The 21,771-nt window shown below is 35.6% G+C and overlaps 4 protein-coding genes and 2 long non-coding RNA genes across 13 annotated transcripts in view; 4 read left to right on the forward strand and 2 right to left on the reverse strand.

The window, feature by feature from the left end:
* Positions 1-21,771, forward strand: part of LOC100709195 (uncharacterized) — a 1,346,887-nt gene that overhangs the window by 838,779 nt on the left and 486,337 nt on the right. The window lies entirely within an intron of this gene.
* Positions 1-21,771, reverse strand: part of LOC112846698 (uncharacterized) — a 961,229-nt gene that overhangs the window by 672,025 nt on the left and 267,433 nt on the right. The gene's annotated exons all lie outside the window — the stretch shown is intronic.
* LOC102076453 (Ig heavy chain Mem5) overlaps positions 1-21,771 on the forward strand; it is a 900,359-nt gene that overhangs the window by 639,393 nt on the left and 239,195 nt on the right. The gene's annotated exons all lie outside the window — the stretch shown is intronic.
* LOC106096470 (immunoglobulin mu heavy chain) overlaps positions 1-21,771 on the forward strand; it is a 1,110,954-nt gene that overhangs the window by 631,378 nt on the left and 457,805 nt on the right. The gene's annotated exons all lie outside the window — the stretch shown is intronic.
* Positions 1-21,771, reverse strand: part of LOC112846703 (uncharacterized) — a 297,478-nt gene that overhangs the window by 9,888 nt on the left and 265,819 nt on the right. The gene's annotated exons all lie outside the window — the stretch shown is intronic.
* LOC102081114 (uncharacterized) lies at positions 6,970-11,156 on the forward strand. Of its 2 annotated transcripts, XM_025906593.1 has the most exons (6): positions 6,970-7,165; positions 7,931-8,076; positions 9,337-9,432; positions 9,794-10,117; positions 10,444-10,473; positions 10,593-11,156. In XM_025906593.1, exons 3-6 carry the CDS (start codon positions 9,387-9,389, stop codon positions 10,946-10,948), a joined length of 756 nt encoding a protein of 251 aa, XP_025762378.1. In that variant the 5' UTR covers positions 6,970-7,165; positions 7,931-8,076; positions 9,337-9,386; the 3' UTR covers positions 10,949-11,156. The 2 variants fall into 2 exon arrangements, with proteins under 2 accessions (XP_025762378.1, XP_025762379.1); XM_025906594.1 differs by lacking the exons at positions 6,970-7,165; positions 7,931-8,076 and having other exon boundaries at positions 9,274-9,432.

The raw sequence follows: 21,771 nt of genomic DNA on the forward strand, positions 1-21,771 counted from the left end.
TTTTGTTCAATGTTTCCTGATCTTGGTGGGACGCGTAGGCTTCTTCTAGGGATTTGATGGTTTTTTTCTAATTCCTGAATATTTTTGTTTTCTTCTTTCTTTTTATGTGATGAGAAAGAAATTATTTTACCTCATTAACACCATGTAAAGCACATGACACACATCAGAGGCGTTTGGGATGGGGGAGGGTGGGTGAGTGCGTTTCTGTGTTAGTGTACGTGCGTGTGTATGTGTGTCGTTCTTAACCCTTTAATGCAGGAATTATGACATATAAGTATTTTTATTCATCTTTAGTCATAAAAAAACTTAACTTTTATGTGCATTTTGAACTTCATTTTTTTAAACATGGCAGGATATGGAGTGACACATCAGTGTCCAATATAGTGGTTTATGTGCAAGTCAACACTGACACAAATACAAGAAAACAGCTTTTGAATAGCTGCCCACTGCAGTGACCACTATGCGTGAAAGGGTTAATGTCCATCACTGGTCACCAGGTCTATCAATTTCCCGTTGAAGAGCCGTGAGCTTCTCCAAGATTTTATCCGTATTGCGTTCATATATTTCTACCTTTGATGTTTCCTATGCAAATATTGAGATGACTTCCACCTACTTATCTTACTGCTGAGAGCCTGCAGAGAACAGTGGACTGACAGAGTTTAACAAGATGGACTCTAAGACAGTGCTGCTAATTCTGACTCTCTACTGTGCAGGTTAAACTCTACTAAAACAATTTTAATGTTCTTTTTACATCTGCTGAAAGGTATTTAATTTTCTTTTCTTATCTGCCTGAATGTTTCTATTGACAGGTGTAAATTCTCAGACTCTGACAGAATCTGGACCAGTGGATAAAAGGCCTGGAGAATCCCATAAATTGACCTGCACAACCTCTGGATTCACATTCAGCAGCTACAGTATGGATTGGATCAGACAGGCACCGGGCAAAGGGCTGGAGTGGATTGCTGACATCACAAGTGGGGGAACCACTTACTACTCTCAGTCGGCTCAAGGCCATTTTATCATCTCCAGAGACAACAACAGACAGCAGCTGTATCTGCAGATGAACAATCTGAAGACTGAAGATTCTGCAGTTTATTATTGTGCTCGAGAGCCACAGTGACTGAAAGTGTTTGAGCAGCTGTACAAAATCCTATTTGAAACAACATCCTTGTTTTGAGTTTTGCTATTTAAAAAAAAGATTTAATAATAATAATAATAACTTCTGCTAATGAAACATTTTTCCTGCTTTGCAACTATCCCAGCAATACACCTAATACAAAATATATTGAGTTTAATTCAATTCAGTTTTATTTATACAGTACTAACTCACAACAAAAGTTGCCTCAAGGCACTATATATTGTAAAGTACAGACCCTACAGTTATGAAAAAACCTGAGAAATAAAGAGATACAATCATAAAAACTCATGTGGGTTTGCAATGCCTTAAGGTAGTAAAAAAAGCATAAATATAATAAAACAAATCAAAACAAAACAAGTGCAGGTTTCAACTGTTTAACTGTGGTTTCAACTATTGCATTTAAACCTGTAATCAGTCACTGAAGTTTCACATTAAAATGTATTATTAATTATTAACTAATTATTAAAAATTAATTGCATTTTGTGCAAATGCACAGTCCTTTTATTGTAATGAACACCACACAATTCCACAAAACTATGCAGTGTGTGGCTGCATCAGTGAGGGGGCAGAAGAGCTAATATCAGTTCAGCTTCAGTAACAACCTGCTGGCTACAGTATCCTGTGAGAATCTTTGGTCAATTCACACTACTAAACACAACAGAAATACTAAGTATTTAAATGAATAATTTAAGTCATACTGATTTCTGCTTAAACAGGTGTGCACTGTATTGATCACATCCAGCCAGACGCACTGGCTATATCAGGTTGGATCAGACAGCATGAAGGAAAATGACTGGAATGGATTTTCCAGATTTGGTATGATGGGAGTGGTAACAAAAATGATGCTTTAAAGAACAAGTCAGCAGAGAAACTTCTCCTGGCACAGTGACAATAACAGGACAGAATCTGCAGCCTGAGGACACAGTTGTCTATTACTGTGCACATAACAACACAATGATCCAAACCACTAACAGGCGCGTACAAATACCCAGCAACACACAGCCACCAAAAGCATTTTGTGTAACTGTGAATACAAATAAGAGTACGAGGCAGAGAGTTTGTAGAGTATTATATTGTTTAACTACCACATACCTTTTTCTGATTGTGTAAAAGTTAGCCAAGAAGAAATTCTATGGAAAAACCTGAGTAAATAAAACTCAAATAACACTGATTGTCGCTTGTTCCAAAGTAATGCAATGCAGTAATGTAAAATATTATTGTACTAAATTCAATGATAACGCTATAATTATAGTATTACTTTAATTTAAAAAATAAAACAATCAATCAGGTCTGTTTCTTCCTGTACACTTCCTTAGGTACTGTCAGGTAAAATCAGTTCATATGCAGAGAGCATCTATAACTGAAAGGACAATAACATGATGCATGATGATAAAATCCAAACGGTGTCCAGGACAGAAAGAACTGCACTAGACTGTTAATACAACTTTGTTACCTGTTGATGATCAGGATCTGGCTGCTTGGCTAAGGTCCGTTATCATACAATCAGCTTTAACAAAGGCAATGATGAGTCATCATTGAAGCTTTGTAGCCTCCATTTGTAGCTGTTTGCAATTGCTTCATAAAAGGACACATAACCATGATTAATTCAAGCAGTTACTATTTGTTAGTTAAGTTCTTTGTGTGACCTCATAAAAAATGGGGATTATCTATATCTTACAAAGCATTTATAAATGAAAGCAAAAAATTTAAAACGGTGGGTTTCGCTTTAAATCCTGAAGTAAATAACAGCAAATCATCATATATCAATTCACCTGGCACTTCAAGGGTTAATATTACAAATAGATATATGGAGTAGCAGAAAAGGTTTAAAACAAAGCTGGTTTAAAACAAAAGGTTGACAAAGCTGCATCACTGAAGCTTTGACTTTGACTTGTTTTGGAAGAGAACTTTAATTCAAAATATTATTGTTATTCATAAAACAATGAATAATGGACAGTGTTGGTCAAGTTACTTGAAAAAAGTAATCAGTTACTAATTACTGATTACTTCCCCCAAAAAGTAATCCCGTTACTTTACTGATTACTTATTTTCAAAAGTAATCGATTACTTAGTTACTTAGTTACTTTTTAAAAACACGATTTACAACCTGAATAGGTGATAAAGCGATAGATCTTTCAGCCCAATTCTACTTTTTCTGCATAATTCATCATACAAAATGTAATCAAATGGAAAAGTCTCTTTTTAAAACTTGTTTTATTAGTTTTAATCTTTTAACTTTATGCATCAAGCAAAAATTAAATTATATGCAACATTCTCTGACTGGAAGAAATTTGTTTAACATTTAAACCTATTTTCTGCACATTCCAGCACATAAAATAAAATATTTTTTTGTGTTTACACTCACTCTTTCAAATAGATGCAAGTAAAACACAGCAGAAAATAAATAAAATCAAAGACTAGCGGTCCTGTTGCTCTATTTTCACCTGTAAAGCAGGACTGGGGTAGGCGGAGGAGGTTTACCCTGGTGCAGGTGTGCCGCAGCGGTCAGTGGAAGAATCCGCGAGTTTCTCTGTGAATTTCACATTACGTCGTAGTACACTCGGTGCTTGCTTGGAAGTTTAGGGGTTTTTTCGCTGTAAAAAGAAGTTTTCTTCCCACGCACAACGGACACTAATGTTTTTGTCACTTTTTATGGAATCAAACTCAAAATAAGGTCAGTACTTCCACGCTTTAAACGCTGCATGCTACACTCTGTCCCGCACTCGATATATTATGATCTGCAGACAGCTGTTGTCACGAACGTCGCACTCGCTTATGTCACTGTCATGAGACGTTCTCGCAAAAAATCAAAGTAACGGTAATCTAATTACCGTTTTTGCAATAGTAATCCCTTACATTACTCGTTACTTGAAAAAAGTAATCAGATTACAGTAACGCGTTACTGCCCATCTCTGATAATGGATAATCAAAAAATTACAATGAATAATAAATTTGGCTCTAATTCAGTTTGCTGTGGATAACACACAGTAAAAAAGTTGATAGACAAGCTTATCCCATTGTTATCCTCAACTGAGGAGGATTCATTGCAAACCTTAGATGTTACCTCTAGTTAGAGAGAGAGAACACAAATGGACTCCGAGTGGGTTTCCTGGGTTGACAATTATAGTGGAAGCAACAAATACTCAGTCAGTCCAAGGCCAGTTTACCTTTTTTTCCAGAGACAGCAGAGAACAGTTTGCTGTTTATTATAGTGCTCAACCACCACAGTAACAGGAGTCAGTTTAAAAACTGCAAAAAATCATTCAGTACCCAATATTAATGTAATAATATTTTTTTAATAGTAAAAAGATAATTGAACTATCACAAAAATTCTATTCATACTGAGTAATTTTCCCTTTGACACACCTACAAAAACTTATATCAGTTTAAAAGGGATCAGATCTTTTTGTTGACTACTGGTTTTACTTTAATAACACATAAGCAACATAGATTTGCCATTACTGCTGACTGATTCTTTTATTTAGTTCAGCTTCAAATTCACTTTGTAGAACAGAATAATTTTACATAGCTTTGTGCCAGTTTTTAATAACACAGCTTTGTAGTACAGTGTTTTTTCTTTGTTTAAAAAAAAAACGACACTAATGATTTAACTTTCTAATTTTAGTATAAACATATTATTTTATTATCATGTTCCATTTTGATCTCTATGTTTTCTTGTAGCTGACAGAACTGAGCACGCAACTCAATTCACAGTCTTCAACATATGAGATGAAAAAAAAAAAAACAATGTCCATACTAAATTTAGCTTCAGTCATCCAGTGAGGAGGAGTTAATGCAAACTCAGATGTCTTTCACTTCTACTTATCTGACTGTAGAATGAATGACAGAGCAGTGGACTCACAGATCGATATGATGGACTGTAGGACAGGACTGCTGCTTTTAACTGTTTGCTGGGCAGGTGAAGAGTTTTGCTAATATTGTGCCGATATTTGTCTCCATAAAGTTACAATAATACAAATACAAAGTTACTTGCATTTCTTTTGATTTTACAGGTGTCGATAGTCAGACTCTGACTGAGTCTGAACCAGTGGTTAAAAGACCTGGAGAATCCCACAAACTGACCTGTACAGCCTCTGGATTCACATTCAGTGACTCCTGGATGGCCTGGGTCAGACAGGCACCTGGAAAAGCATTAGAGTGGGTTGCAAACATCAAATATGACAGTGCTTACATCTATTATTCTCAGTCAGTCCAAGGCCGGTTTACCATCTCCAGAGACAACAGCAAACAGCAGCTTCATCATAATTGTAGTATAATAACACTATTACTAATACTAAATCTATTAAGGATATTAGTGTAAGAAAGTCTCGCACTTGTCGGAGAGGTTACATTTCACACAGTTAAATTCTCCACTGGAGTCTCCTCCGGTGTCATGATGAAGGTCATCTCATTATTAAAGATACTCAAAGGAAGTTGTTCATATGTGAGAGGATCATTACAGGACTCACCAGACTTCTCAACTGTTTAAATAGATGAAATACAATAAATGTAGTGTTTCAGTATCATGACATCTTCAGAGGTCTTTGTCTAGTTAAAAACTGATCTTCATTTTATTCCACTTATCATGTTTTAATAGCAGCTGTGGGGAAGACACTGTTTACCTGCACAAGCATTTAAACTGCTTTAAAAAGGAGAAAAACAGAGAGAGAAAATGAACAGTCTGCTCAGTCATTGCTTTAAATTGAATTAATCTAATGAAAATATATTTAAGTCAGCAACAAGCCTTCCCTCACCTGCCTGTGTTTGTTTTTGTGAGTTTCTCCTCTCCGTTTTATTCCTCTCCGTCGTCTCCATTGTTTGTTTGCACATTGAACTGTTTACTGAACTAACTTTCACCTCTAATTCCACTCTCTGTGAGTCTCAACCAGCTGTAAAAAGACAGCGTTACAACTTCCCCCACTCAATGATGAGTGTGCAAATCTGAGTTCACACCTTGATTTTCACAATTTGATTTTAGAAATATAATTTGAATGTGATAGGAGGACCTTAATGTAAACACAATGTCAGTGATCTAGTGAGAATCTCATTATCTGATCATATTTAAAGGAGTTGTGAACATATCTGACACACTGTCAACATGGCTTACAGAAAGGTAGCACGTTTTTAGCTACCAGCTACAATAAGCATAAAAGTTACTGTACGGCTATCATTTGTTAACATGACGCTTGTTTTTATACATGTAATATATTTATTACCAACCTGAGAGTTTATCCGCTGGTCATTCGACATGACGAATGACTTCTGAAGTCTTAATTCAGCTCAAGACGCTGTAGATTCCCGTCAGTAACACGTTCGGTGAGCTAGTAAAATGTAGTTCTATTAATCTGCGCTTGAACCAGAACCGGATGTAAGTCCCAAAAAACTGAATTTTGGAACTGAAATTGAATTGTAGAACTGAAACTGAATGGTGGGAGTGAAACTGAAATTATTGGAGAGCTGAATTTTTAAAGGATGAAATGCAGTTTCAAAGCAAATGAATTCATTTTCAATATATAAAATTCAATTTCAATTTAGTGATGATCATTTTCAAACCATAAATTCAATTTCAAATACGACTAATTCAAATTCAGTTTTCAAAAGCATTTATTCAAGTTACAATTCAGATTCAAATTTAACTTATTCAAATTCAGTTTCTGATGGCACAGATTTCTGCCCATAGTAGCACTCCTGTTTCTTGCTGTCTTTGATTCAAGTTGTGTTAAAGGTCAGACCATAACAGAGTCTGAACCAGCTGTCAAAAGACACGGAGAGTCACACAGACTCACATGTACAATATCTGGATTTAACTTTGGAAGCTGAGAGTGGAGCTGGATCAGACAGGCTCCAGGAAAAGGGCTGGAGTGGATTGCTTATATAGATATACCTAGTACTCCTATCTTTTATTCCCAGTCTGTCCAGGGTAGATTCACCATCTCCAGAGATGACTCCAGCAGTAAAGTCTATCTACAGATGAACAATCTGAAGGCCGAGGACACAGCAGTTTATTACTGTGCCAGATAGTACACAGTGAGTAAAATACTAGAGGAGTCATACCAAACATACTTCCTCAATTTATCACAATGACACAGAGCATTTGACTTTGTCTGTATAATCTTCATTTCAATGAACATGCCATATGTTGATGTTTAATCCAAAAGAAATTTTCTCCACAATGATTTATGTATTTCTTGTGAAATAACATTAATATATAAATTAATATATAAACATATAAAACTTAATTACGTTACATTACCTTTAATGGTAACTTCCCATACATTCTTTTAAAGCATAAACCTGAAAGACAAAGCTTTTAAAAAATGTAATACATTTTTACTTGTCAAATGATTCTATTGCTGCAATCCAACATTAAAATGCAGCAATAGAATAATTTGACCAGGTTAAAGACAATAAAGATGACTTCCAAGTTCATCCCAATTTATCTGACATCATAATGGAAAGCAGAGAAGAATACATTTCTCTACAATTCATTCATAGTTTTAGTACCAACTACAAGATGGGGCCAGTGCTTTGAAGTCTCTACTTGGAAGGGGAAGATTTTCACTTATATTTTTTATATTTTGTATTTTTACCAGCTTACCTAAAGGACAGGAGCAGGTTGTGAGAAGTTACGACATTGCTAACGTCTATTATTCTTACTAAAACAAAACTGAATTAAACATAGAAAGTCAAAATGGAATAAAATTATAAAACTAATTAGAAAATGCAAACCTATAATAACTCTAGTTGCAAGCATCAGATGTAACAGTGTTTGTGTTTATTTTTCTCATGCAGCCATAGCCAGAGACAACAAGAGAAAGCAGCTGTATCAGCAGATGAAGATTCTGCAGATTGTTTTTGATCTCGACACCCACAGTTTAGCAGCTGTAATTACCTCAGACAATATTTTAGTTTTATTGGTTGTGATGAAAACCACTAAGGTAAGGACAATAAACAGAAATTTAAAAACAAGTTGACACAATGATTTTATGAGAACCAGTTTTGTAATTTATACTCATCAGAACATTAGAGGGCAGTGGCTGCAGTCTAGAAAACAGGCCGATTAATGTTGACTCTACCTTAGTGTGTGATTGAGGATGGATTTCAAACTTACAGTTTTAGGAGACAACTGTGTGCCTTTGTTTTTTTAAAACAAAGTTGATAAAGCAGAGAGCATAAAGAAGGCAAAGCAAAATTAAACTAAAGCAAAATAGAAGTGGAAAACAAAACAAAAATTTAATCAGAAAACAAACATATTTCAAAGTTTGACCAAACTCACTGTCTTTAGATACTGGACATCAGTGTAGAGCAACACAAAAAAGAACAACTAGTTGTATCAAAAAGTTAAAAAAAGAAACTTTTTTTTAATCCAATTTAAACAAAATCTTTCAATAACATCATTTTGGAAGATAATTAATTTTTCTACATCTTTTGTTGACTCTCACAAAGATTTGTTTACCTATTTATCACCATAACAAAGAACATTTGGCTTTATCTGCACTGTATCAGGTTGAGGGCTTGCAATTTATATATCTTATAATGTTTTTTTAATTTTGTTTTAATCTTTAGAGTTATTTAATTATTTGTTGACAAGTGAAACTCAGATAAGGCAGTTTCACTTGTCTGAAACAGGCACTTTACAACTATGAAAAATAAGCAAAATTAATTACAGAAATGTAAAATTTAATATATTATATTATATTAGGTGTTGACACAAGTAGAAACTATTTTAACTGTCAGCTTCATTTAGAGTTGATTTGATGATACATCTTTCTTGCCTGTTTTTCACTTATAATGGCTAAGTTATTAAGCACAATGTCTGTTTTTACTTTTGATTTTTCTTTCTTACATTTAAAGGCAATTTCCTGTACACTGCTGCCTCAGAGACAAAACATAGTTTCAGAAAAGTTCATAGTAAATTACATTAATTCATAGTTGTAACCCAACATTAAAATGCAGCTTAATTGTCCAGGTTCAACACAATAGAGATGACTGCCAATTCCATTCTAGTTGTACTTATGTGACAACAGAGAAGAATGTACACAAATTAATAGTTCAGTTTTTAGCACAGTTTTTTTCTTTTTTTGGGGGGCGGGGCAATTTATTCTAAGTAAAAACTCTTTATTTATTATTAAACATTTCTGTTATGGGTTTGAGGAGGTGCAAATGCAAATATTCTTTCTTCCACCTCTACTTATGAGACTGCTGAAACCATCCAGAGATACTGGACCATCACACACAGTTAAACAAGATGGACTGTAGGACATTGATGCTGCTTTTGACTGTCTGCTATGCAGGTAAAACTTTTTACTAAATAAATAAATAAATACAAACAAATGATTTTCATGTTCTTTTTATTCATGGTTAGGATAATTTTCTTTTCTACAACTTTTCCACAACTACATAGCAATGCTGGCAACAAAGTAAAGGATGGCTCCTTTCAGGAATCTGAAATATAAAATGTATTTAAAGTCATTTATCTTTTTTTTCTTTTCTAAATAATTCCATATATATCGTGTTTCAAATATTTGATATCCTCAGTATGTATCAACAATTCAGAAAGTAGTAAAAATAAAGGAAAACAATTAAATGAGAAGGTGTGTCCAAACTTTTCCATGCTTTTGCATAAATACATTTGTGTACGTCTTTATTTTTCAGAGGTGTTTGAGCAGAATCCAACTCTTAAAGTTCTTTCCTCCTTTATTGAGGACGGTACCTATACTGCCTCCTGCTTTGCCAAAGAGTTTGCACCAAAGAAACATGAGATCAAATGGCTGAAAAATGGAGCAGACATCACGAGCAAAATAGATTTGATCACTACAGTTTCTGAATCAAGAAAGGCAGATGGAAAGAAAGTGTACAACGCAGCAAGTTTTCTCACTGTAAATTCCAGTGATGTGAACGAAGATACTGAATTCACTTGTGTGTTTACGGGAGGGCAAAATGCATCTTTGAATAAAAGTGACAGAGACAACACACTAGGTGAGTAACTGATACTTTTCTTTATAAAAAAAACCCCCAAAGCAAAACACTTTGATTCTGTAATAAAACAAGGTATAACCATAAAACCAGGTAAGCTTTATGATAAGTCATAAATCATATTATTTTTAGTAGTTTATTTCAGTTCTACTGTAGTGACATTTAAGTGTTAGTAATATATTTTAAAGTTACCCCAAAATCTGATAGGATTTTTTAAAAAATGCAAAAAAATGTAGGAGTATGATTAGAACTAAATGCCAATAATTTGAGGTCTAACACATTATCAAATACAGTAGCTTTTTAAAATAATTTTTTTATCTCCTCATCAGATGTTTCCACAACTGCGAATCCGACAAACAGTATGTTACAATTACACACACACACACTCGGTGTGTTCACATATTTACGTAATGTACTCAATGTCTTCTCTTATATAGTAATCTCCCTGTTTATTGAATATCTCTTTCTGATGGGACAGGGCCAACGGTGACAGTCCACATCCCCCTCCAGCTCCACACTGACCAGTTAAATCCTCAAGATGAAATCACTCTGGTGTGTCTCGTCACCAGTACTGTGAATAAGATGTATAAAATCAAATGGTCAGAAAGTAATGGAAGAAATCCTGGACGTTATGTTACAGGCACCAACATCCGTGCACATCAGAGCAAAAATGACAAAAAATGGCGAAGTATGAGTCTTTACACCACCACTAAGGAAAACTGGTACAAAAAAGATCCAGCCAAAACGTTCACCTGCCATGTCCGATCTGAAAATATTTCAAAACAAGTGTCCAGCGCCCATGGTAATCGCGATGAATGTGACTTAAACTACTAAGCTTTAAATGTGATATTTTCTGCTTGCGTCATTCTTTGTCTGTGATAGTTTTCTAAATGAAAACCTGTGCACTTGTGATGTCAGTCACCGTGAGAGAAAATCAATGCTTTTTGTTGTCATCATGTTGTTCTTCAGTCTGTGTGAGTCACAGTGTCTAATTGCTTGATATGTGTGCTGTATGTTTGAAATAAATGTTGCATGGAAACTCTTTGGTCTATATGTAAATGAATAACTTGAAATGAGACTAAAAGCAGACATACGCATAAACCACTCCATTTTTCAACTTTTCATTAAGACAAATGGGGAAAATGTATTACTGGCATGACTAGAAAAGTTTGGTTTACAAAACCTTAGCTGGCAAATAGTATGGGGACTGTTATTAATTTTAGATCACTTTGATAGTTAATTGCATACTGAGGACTCGAAATAAAATAAGTAGAAAAGTTATTGATTTACATGATTTGAGAGTTGTTTGTGAGACTGAGTGAAAGGCTGTGTGCAAGAATGCTGGAGTAAACCAGGGCAAGGTTAAATAAAAGCTCACAGATAATAGGTATAAAAATAAGCTCTCACAGACAGACGCTGCCTCGTCCGTATGAAACTAGATAGCAGGTTAGGAAGAGACAGGCCAGTGTGTGTGTGTGTGTGCGTAACAGTGAGAAGAGATAGCTGGAGAGTGGCAGGAGCAGCAGGTTTCCACCACTAGGTGAAGCTGCACACGATGGAGGAAAAGAAGACGGCAAGGAGGTTGGGACTAACCTGTGTGCCTACCGAGGGGGCTACATCTAAACCATGGCCCTCCCCAACGGTTTTTTAACCAATCAGATAGTAGCACATTTTTCATATATAAGTTTGTGTATGGTTAAGTAAGGGCACTCTCTTCCGGAAGTTGGCTTTAGAATGCTCGCAGACTGTGGAGGGGATCCAGATACATTCATTATTTTTGAACTGCTTGAGGCAACAAATGAGTGAAAACTTGGTGGGACTGAGACGCTCTTTTACCTTAGATAAAAATTACACACAACATTAGCCTGATAAACAAACAGAAAACAAATGCACATAGATCTCTTCTAACCAAGTACCTTCCACTTCTTAGATGATCTTTGCGATCTGAGTTGGGACAATGTCATCATTGAAGAGGATTTTAGCAGCCTGTGGTCCACAACTTCCTCCTTCATATTCCTCTTCATATTCTCTCTCTTCTATAACATAATTATCAGCCTTCTTAAGGTAAACATAGAGACTGTGTTTTCTGCATTTCAGTTTTATTGAAGACTAAAGACTGTGAGTCGCAATGTAGTATAAACTCAATTACAAGAAAATGCAGTACATGGAAACTCACATCTCACAAAAGCAAACTTTCATGATGGAAATTATATAATTTTGCTTCTTAAAGAAGAATAAAAATATTTGTGTTTGAATGGGTGCATCATTATTTTTCATCTATTATTAAAATCAGTTTTCATTCTCGTTTTCTGTGCATAATCATTTATTTATTTTATTTAATGGCTGCAATATACAAATACCCAATTAACAAATTTGTGAACTGTGGAAAATAAATCAATAAAATGAAACTGCATTACTTAAAATTAACATTTTCCTACATTTTACTTTAAGTAATAGTAAATAACCAAATGAAATTACTGTTTGTTCTCTTTAAATGATTCATTAAATTCAGTAAATAATATTTGGCACCTTAAAACTTAAAGCGAGTATGAATGTGAGCATGTAATAAGCATTGAAAGCATTTCAGGATGTTGCTTTATCATTTTTCCAAGAGTTCTAAGAATATAACAACAATCGAGGTCATTATACAGTAAACTTGTGTTGTCAGTAGTGTCTGGAGTTTTTTAGTTTCTTGGTGGACCTCTCTGGCCACACCTGCACAAGTAAAACTGTGCAGAAACCATTGCAAGTGTGGATTTATTTCCCTGAAACAAGATACTCATCTGACAGCATACTTAATATTTACATATCACATTTGATTTACACTTACAGACAAACTAATGTTATCAGTAATGTTCTAAACATGTCGTTTTACAGAGCTGCTTCTCTGCATCTTTGGGGCCACATCTGCACCAGTGGATTTCTTCATACCAGTAAAAATCAAAATAAAACTTTACTAAAACCTTTGAAACACATGTTTTTAGAAGGCATAAATGTTTTTAGACAAAGCCAGAACATGCGCTCAAAAATGTGAATGGAGCCTCAAGAACTGCATCCAAGAGACAATTATAAAATTATAAAAAGTAATGTATAAAAATGAAATTTAACCTCTTAGATGTATAAGAGAATCAAAAATGACACACATTAATTTTCTATGGAAGTTCATGGAATCTTTTGATTTCTATCAGCTGTGACTGTCAGGAATGTATATTTTGTGGACCACAATGAGTACCACCCCTTAAGAGGATTTTTCTTTTACATAGCAAGTACTAGCAAGCAGCCCACATTCAGCATTCAGACAGCAATTTACCCCCAGTGATTGTGTCACTATAGACGAACAACTTGTGCCATTTGGGGGAGCTACAAATTGCTACAGTACATGCCAAACAAGGCCGTCCTGGGAGGTTTATAACACAGAGTTTGGATTCACTGGCAGTCTTAGCATGGTCAGCAAGAGAGAAATGGCTGTTGTACTCCTGAACACGATGTAGCACAACAAAATGGTGGATAAAAATACCAGAAAGGGGAAAAAAAGCACAACTGATTGCCTTGTAAAACAAAACCAAAGGAGATGTAGATACTATGGACCAGGTGTCTGCCCTTTATTGTACACCTATAAAACCCAGAGGTGGCCTATGGTGCTGTGGTACATCTTCAGAATGCCACTTTGAATACCTACAGCATTGGTGCACAGTGTTGGGAAGGTTACTTTTAAAATGTATTCAACTACAAATTACAGATTACATGCCCCAAAATGTATTTGTAACGTATTCCATTACGTTACTCAATGAGAGTAACGTATTCTAAATATTTTGGATGACTTAATATATTATCATGCTTTTTATAACTACATGAATGTACTATTGCTGTGTGATTTATTATTATTACTGAAGGTTACTCGCCATACCAAAACCAACTAGATTTTAAAATCTTAATATAAAATGAGTAACAGTAGGGTGGACATTAGGTAAGGGGGCACTTTTTGCAGCGATCTTGTATAGAAAACTATTCTGTGCGTATATAAAACAGGTCCGCGGCTCCAAACCGTAGTAAAGGGACCTCTGGCTAATACGTCGGGTTCCATGTCGGGCTCGTAGCCAAAAACTAGCTTTACTTTGTTGTCTGGGTCAACTTTACTAGCGAGAGACAGAGAAAGGCGTTGAAAGGCTGCTCCAACTGAACTTATGGTTTCTGAGGAAAACACGAACACAGTGTACAGTCGAGTCTTAATAGCTTACTTACAACTGGGCTCGTCAGGCACTCTGTTTGGCTGCAGCGGTTATTAGGGTTAAGGACAGTCAATGCTTCAGTTTTATTCTAATTAACATTCATTAACATATATTTTAACATCCATTCAGATTTGCAGTTTTATCCATTGCATTGTTTGGAAACTATGAAAATCTAAAAAAAACAGCGCCTCTATAAAAAGTCATATATAAGATACCAAATATCTATGTTAATCCTCAGGAGCATACAGCAACAAAGAGAGAAAATACATTAATGTATTTGCATTCTCATGCAAAGAATAATGATTTTGACATAAGGATAAAAGAGTGCACTCAACACTAAAGCTAGAAGTTGTGGAAACAGCTGCCCAATATTTGTTTACTACCATGTTGTGGATAATCAGAAGATAACACAGAAATATTCTCTTTAACCTTTTTAAAATATTATAAGGGTTTGTTGCATCTTAACTACAACATCCTGTTGTCTTCACAGTCTAAAACTATTAAGGTCTAGCAAGAGTGGGAAGGTTTTGGTAAGAGCTTGTTTCACTGTGTAGCACAACACAGCGTTACATACCTCATAACAAATACCACATAAAGAAACCCCTCTACAACTTCCTCTATCCTATTAATTGTGAAGCACAGTACAGAAAAAGTATTATTTTTTCTAAATGACATACATACCAATAATTTGATCATTAATTGTTTATTTATTAATTAACAATTAACATTAGTCATTTTTTTAAATACATGATAAAAATTAGGAGATAGGTACAACAATAGTGAAAATCTACAAATTATTAGAATATAGCAAACCAAAACTTTTTTTTAAATGTGTTTGCTATAACTGCAAAGACAATGCACAATATAGTAATAACAGGGTAGTAACTCTTCTCATTAAGTTATTGCTAGATGATTTTTTTTGTTTTCATTTTTGTTGTTAAACAGCGTGAATTTATATTCATGAAAATATAATGGTCACTAAAATAGCACTACGCTTTTGCATCTTTTCAAACTTTTATTTGACAAATTATTTGTCTTTTATAATGTGTGACAGCTACACAGTGGCAGAGGTTTTTGAACAAATATGTGTCACAGTGTGGAGTGGCCACACTGATTTACACACTTACAAAAATGTCTTTGAGAGGCACTTGTGCTTGCAGCAATAGAATAATTTGACCAGGTTAAAGACAATAAAGATGACTTCCAAGTTCAGCCCAATTTATCTAGCAGCATAATGGAAAGCAGAGAAGAATACTTTTCTCTACAATTCATTCATAGTTTTAGTACCAACTACAAGATGGGACCAGTGCTTTGAAGTCTCTACTTGGAAGGGGAAGATTTTCACTTATATTTTTTATATTTTGTATTTTTACCAGCTTATCTAAAGGACAGGAGCAGGTTGTGAGAAGTTACAACATTGCTAACATCTATTATTCTTACTAAAACAAAACTGAATTAAACATAGAAAGTCAAAATGGAATAAAATTAAAAAACTAATTAGAAAAAGCAAACCTATAATAACTCTAGTTGCAAGCATCAGATGTAACAGTGTTTGTGTTTATTTTTCTCATGCAGCTGTAGCCAGAGACAACAAGAGAAAGCAGCTGTATCAGCAGACGAAGATTCTGCAGACTGTTTTTGATCTCGACACCCACAGTTTAGCAGCTGTAATTATCTCAGACAATATTTTAGTTTTATTGGTTGTGATGAAAACCACTAAGGTAAGGACAATAAACAGAAATGTAAAAACAAGTTGACACAATGATTTTATGAGAACCAGTTTTGTAATTGTAAAAAAAAAAAAATGTAAAAAAAAAACAAAAAACATGGCTATGCCATGGGCTCCCCATTGTCACCTATTGTAGCCAGCCTTTACATGGAGGAAGTGGAAAGGAAGGCTCTTGGCTCTTTTAAAGGAAGAGTAACCAGCCACTGGTACAGATATGTAGATGACACCTGGGTCAAAATCAAAACACAAGAAGTGGAATCTTTCACTGCTCACATTAACGCTGTGGATAAAAACATCAAGTTCACCAGGGAAGACACAAAGGATAACTGTTTGCCTTTCCTGGACTGCGCTGTGCGCATTGAAGAGAATGGGAAGCTCAACACTGAAGTTTACCTGAAGCCCACACACACGGACCAGTACCTCCTCTTTGACTCCCATCACCCTCTGGAACACAAACGTGGAGGAATCAGGACACCGGGCAGAGAATGTTCCCTCTAAGCCTGAAGGGAAAAATAAGGAACACACACATGTAAAGGAAGCGCTTAAAACATGCGGCTATCCTAATTGGGCTTTCATCAAGTCAGCAAAGATGCACAGAAAAGAAGATCAGACACCAGCGAGGGAGGATAAGAAAGACAGACGCAACAACATTGTCATCCCCTATGTAGCCGGTGTATCAGAAAAACTCAGGATAGTCTTCTCCAAGCACGACATCCCGGTGTACTTCAGAACCAGCAACACACTCAGACAAAAACTGGTTCATCCCAAAGACAAAACCCCAAAACACAAACTTAGCAATGTAGTGTATGCTGTACAGTGTAATGAGGAATGCCCAGACCTCTACATTGGAGAGACCAAACAGCCACTTCACAAGCGCATGGCACAACATAGAAGAGCCACCTCCATGGGACAAGACTCAGCGGTCCATCTGCATCTACAGGACAAAGGTCGCTCTTTCGAGGATGCCAATGTTCACATTTTGGACAGCGGTTTGAAAGAGGAGTAAAAGAGGCCATTTATGTCCACTGTGAGTGACCATCTTTGAACAGAGGCGGTCGTTTACGACACCAACGGTCTGACATCTATAATCCAGTTTTGCGATCCCTTCCCAGATGCCTTAACCCTCTGGGGTCGCCGGACGCGCCGGCGGGTCAAAATCACATGACCAATTTAATGCCCACTCACACCCTGGGCCATCTGACCTCAGGAAATCACATGATAGGGTGGGGCTAGGTTTCACAATGAGCTCACCCGAAACCTTGGCTGATTGTGACCTACACCCATTTTCACACCTTGGCTCATGTGATTAGGTAGAGGATCATTAGGGGGTCCATTGTCCCTCTCGGTGGGTTACTCCCACAGAGCTTAAATCTGGGACTCTCCACCATTTGACCCTAGAACTGAAGAAGCTTCTTGGATGAGAGGTGAAACGTCTTCAAGCAACTTAAAGAAGTCCAGATGCTTTTTTTCCAAGCTCCTTAGACCACTGAAAACAAACACATTTCAATGTTTGACCAAACTCACTATCTTTAGATACTGGACATCAGTGTACAGCAACACAAAAAAGAACAACTACTTATATCAAAAAGTAAAAAAAAGAAACTTTTTTTAAATCGAATTTAACAAATTTTTTAAATGACATCATTTTGGAAGATAATTAATTTTTCTACATCTTTTGTTGATTCTCACAAAGATTTGTTTACCTATTTATCACCATAACAAAGAACATTTGGCTTTATCTGCACTGTATCAGGTAGAGGGCTTGCAATTTATATATCTTATAATATTATTTTTATTTATTTTTTTAATCCTTAGAGTTATTTAATGATTTGTTGACAAGTGAAACTCAGATAAGTAAAAAACAGGCACTTTACAACTATGGAAAATAAGCAAAATTAATTACAGAAACGTAATATTTAATATATTATATTAGGTGTTGACACAAGTAGAAACTCTTTTAACTGTCAGCTTCATTTAGTCAGAGTTGATTTGATGATACATCTTTCTTGCCTGTTTTTCACTAATAATGGCTAAGTTATTAAGCACAATGTCTGTTTTTACTTTTGATTTTTCTTACATTTATAGGTAATTTCCTGTACACTGCTGCCTCAGAGACAAAACACAGTTCATAGTTATTCAGTGAATCACATTAATTCATAGCTGTAATCCAACATTAAAATGCAGCTTAATAGAAATGACTGCCAATTCCATTCTAGTTCTACTTGTGTGAAAACAGAGAAGAATGTACACAAATTAATAATTCACAGTTTTTATTTTCTTTTTTGTGGGGTGGGGTAATTTATTCTGAGTAAAATCTCTTTAGTTATTCAACTTTTCTCTCATGGGTTTAGGAGGTGCAAATGCAAATATTCTTTCCTCCACCTCTACTTATGAGACTACTGAAACCATCCAGAGATACTGGACCAACACACACAGTTAAACAAGATGGACTGTAGGACAGTGGTGCTGCTTTTGACTGTCTGCTGTGCAGGTAAAACCTTTTACTAAATAAATAAATAAATACAAAAAAGAAAAATTATTATTATTATTATTTTTTTAGTTTTCCTTTTATTATCTGCCTGATGTTTCTTGACAGGTGTTGATGGTCAGACTCAGTCTGAACCAGCAGTTAAGACGCCTGGAGAATCCCACAGACTGACCTGTACAACCTCTGGATTCACATTCAGCAGCTACTGGATGCATTGGATCAGACAGGCTCCTGGAAAAGGGCTGGAGTGGATTGCTTTCATTTATACTGATAGTAGTGGCATGTTCTACTCTGATTCAGTTAGAGGCCGCTTTACCATCTCCAGAGACAACAGCAAACAGCAGCTTTATCTGCAGATGAACAGTCTGAAGACTGAAGATTCTGCTGTTTATTATTGTGCTCGACACTCACAGTGACTAGAGCTGGTTAAGCAGCTGTACAAAATCCTACATGTGTCACGAGAAATAAGAATACACGTTTTAGAGGAAATTACCAATAGAAACTCCACTAACTGCATGTCTTTGAATTGTGGAAGGAGGCCTGAATACCCAAAGAGAACATGATGAGAGAGAAAATTGATACCAAGGTATCAATATTGAACTCAAGGGTTGTGCAGCCTGGACAGCCTTTGACCATCACCTTTCAGGTCTCTTGTTATTCTTTGATTGATAGCAGCTTTGCAACAGGTTGGCTCAGATGGGAAAATCAATGGAGTAGGAAATTCTTTTCACTTACCCTTACACACACATAGAAAAATAAAAACTAACTAAATAAATGAATGACTAAATACATAAAAAAATAAACACACAAATGAAAAACAGTCTCAAACAGCCTTTACAATGTGATTGTTAAAATCACTGTCTAAATAAAATAAAAATAACCATGTTTTAGAATTTAGACTCAAAACTACTGTGGCAGCTCTTATCAGGACACTAGAGGGCAGTCAGTGTTAAGTCTCTGTCTTTAGGAAACAGCTTGATCAGCAATCACTCCACCAGTATATGTGACTGTGCTGTGGTCACAGGGTGCTTTCTTTTTTTCTTCTTTTTTTAAGTAGACTGAAGAAGCTGATATTTTTACAGCTCAACACACTGAAGGAATTGGACTGTTTATCAGTCAGGAAAAAAAAAATTCAGGCTACCCATATTAACAGATGTTACTGTTGCAACTGTTGAAAAACAGAATGCAACTTTATACTAATGCATCCATTCTACCAGCTAGTGCGTACACCTTTGCAAACTTGATCACGGAGTCAAATGTGCAACATGTCTTCCTGTAGCCTGTTCTTTCGAGCAAGTGAGTTTGGATTTCAGCAGATTAAGAAAAACAGATCTTTGTTGTCTCTTTTTTCACTCTCAGCTTAAAGTCTGACTGTTATAGCTAGTGGTCACTATAGCAGGAGAAACAGTCATGATGTTGAATATTGACAAACCCAAAAACTCCTTTTATGAATCTCATCAGCAGGATACTGAGGCACAGAAAGAGGGCTTCATTTTGTTATTACCTTGTTATTACCTCCACAGATACTGTTGGAGAGCTTGAAGTTAACATTAAAAACACAACATTTAACATAAAGTTAAAGCTAGACGAAACATCAGTGGAATCAGTGAAAGAAAATAAATATTCATCAGTCCCCGCTCTACTGAGAAAAAATATATTTCAGTGCTGTGACAAAACTCACTGCCTTTAGGTACTGGGTAACAGCACAGCATCGCAATACAGAAAATAGCTGTAATCAAAAGTTGAAAGAAACTGTAAAACAGTCTGTGAACTTCCTGTTTTTTCTTTGTAGGTCCGTGTGTGACATCAGTGTGTTCAGCTTGCGAGCACACACAGCTGAATCTTGCCCATTAGGTTCAGCTGTGTGTGCTCCTGTTTTTCATTTCCTGATTACCTTATGTGTATATATAGTGGTGTATCTGCCTGTACTTTTTGTCGGTTTGTCTGCTTAAGTTGGTGTGTTATTCGTCTCTCTGCTCCACAGTCCATGTTTCTCCCTGAACGTTATGGTTCCAGGTTTGGTTTCTAGTTTTCTCAGTCTAGTGTATTTCTTAGTTATGTTCTTGCCATCCCCACTTCTGTTTGTCATCATTCCCTGTAAATAAAACTCACTCGCATCACTGCCTTGGTCTGCATCTTGGGTACTCCTTTAAAACTGAGAGCAGGTTTCAGTACATTACAACCAGTAATGTAATATAAAGTTCAGTAGATGTCGATCCTACATTTATTGAAGACACAATTTCAACAGTGAAATCCATTGAGTCAAAATTACTTGCAATAAGTCTCAAAATCTTCAGTTAATATAGCTTGTGGTTTCAGCCCATGTGTGTTAAATTAAACCTGTACACACAAATCATAGTACAGTTTGGATTTTCTTGAAAAACACTAAGGATGTGTCAAAAAACAGTATTGCACTTCATATTATCAGAACTGTGAAGGGTGGTCACTATGAAGTTTCTACCTTTAGAAAACAAGGTTCATAATGACTCTTCCTTTATGTGTGAATCAAGCTGTGTTTTAGCTTTAAATTTTAAAAGAGCCAGAAGACCAGAGGAGCTAGCTTTTGTTAAATCTTATTTTCTTAAATTCACACATTTGTCATTTATTCGTAAACTTTAGTTTAAAAACTACATAATAGTCACCAATATTTCACTTAGAGGAGTTTGAAGAGAGACAAAATTGGAGTCTTCTTCTATAATGGAAATTATAGAACTTCACTGAAAGCCACTGAAGGGATGGAAGAATAGTTGAAATATGTGACTGTTAGTGAACAATCACCAACAGTCAGTGAACAGATGAGCTATTGAGGACTGAGACACAGATGGACAGAAGGTGCTGGTAAAAAATATTTAAATCAAAAAAGAAGTTACAAAACCAGACATGAATCAACCCTTACATACTGTTTGGGTCAAATGCCTCCTGTTTTAGCAATTTTTGTTCTAAGCGTCATTCTTTCAGCTCAAGATTTGATTATTTTACCAAAAGTAATCCAAAACACACAAAAATTAAAAAAGTCAATTGTACACTTGCTACAAATGTTTGTACATTGAGGCAGTTCTAGGTAAAAATTCATTTGTATCTACTGAAATAGATTTTAGATACCAGGAGATTACGGGATCGTGAGTCCACAATTCAGGCAGCGGTTGATCCCTCTGGCATCTCTGCTGGAATTTCCAAGTGTGAACTTGTTAATCTTCTGTACTGCTTATGT

Source organism: Oreochromis niloticus, linkage group LG4 (genome assembly GCF_001858045.2).
Source record: "Oreochromis niloticus isolate F11D_XX linkage group LG4, O_niloticus_UMD_NMBU, whole genome shotgun sequence".
NCBI classification, from domain to species: Eukaryota; Metazoa; Chordata; class Actinopteri; order Cichliformes; family Cichlidae; genus Oreochromis; species Oreochromis niloticus.

Excerpts from the sequence above, each read along its gene's own strand:
- LOC102081114 (XM_025906593.1), top strand. The coding sequence starts at position 9,387 with ATGGACTGTAGGACATTGATGCTGCTTTTGACTGTCTGCTATGCAG. Across the intron at positions 10,118-10,443 it reads TGACAGAGACAACACACTAG|ATGTTTCCACAACTGCGAAT; the intron begins GTGAGTAACTGA and ends TCTCCTCATCAG. Across the intron at positions 10,474-10,592 it reads AACTGCGAATCCGACAAACA|GGCCAACGGTGACAGTCCAC; the intron begins GTATGTTACAAT and ends CTGATGGGACAG.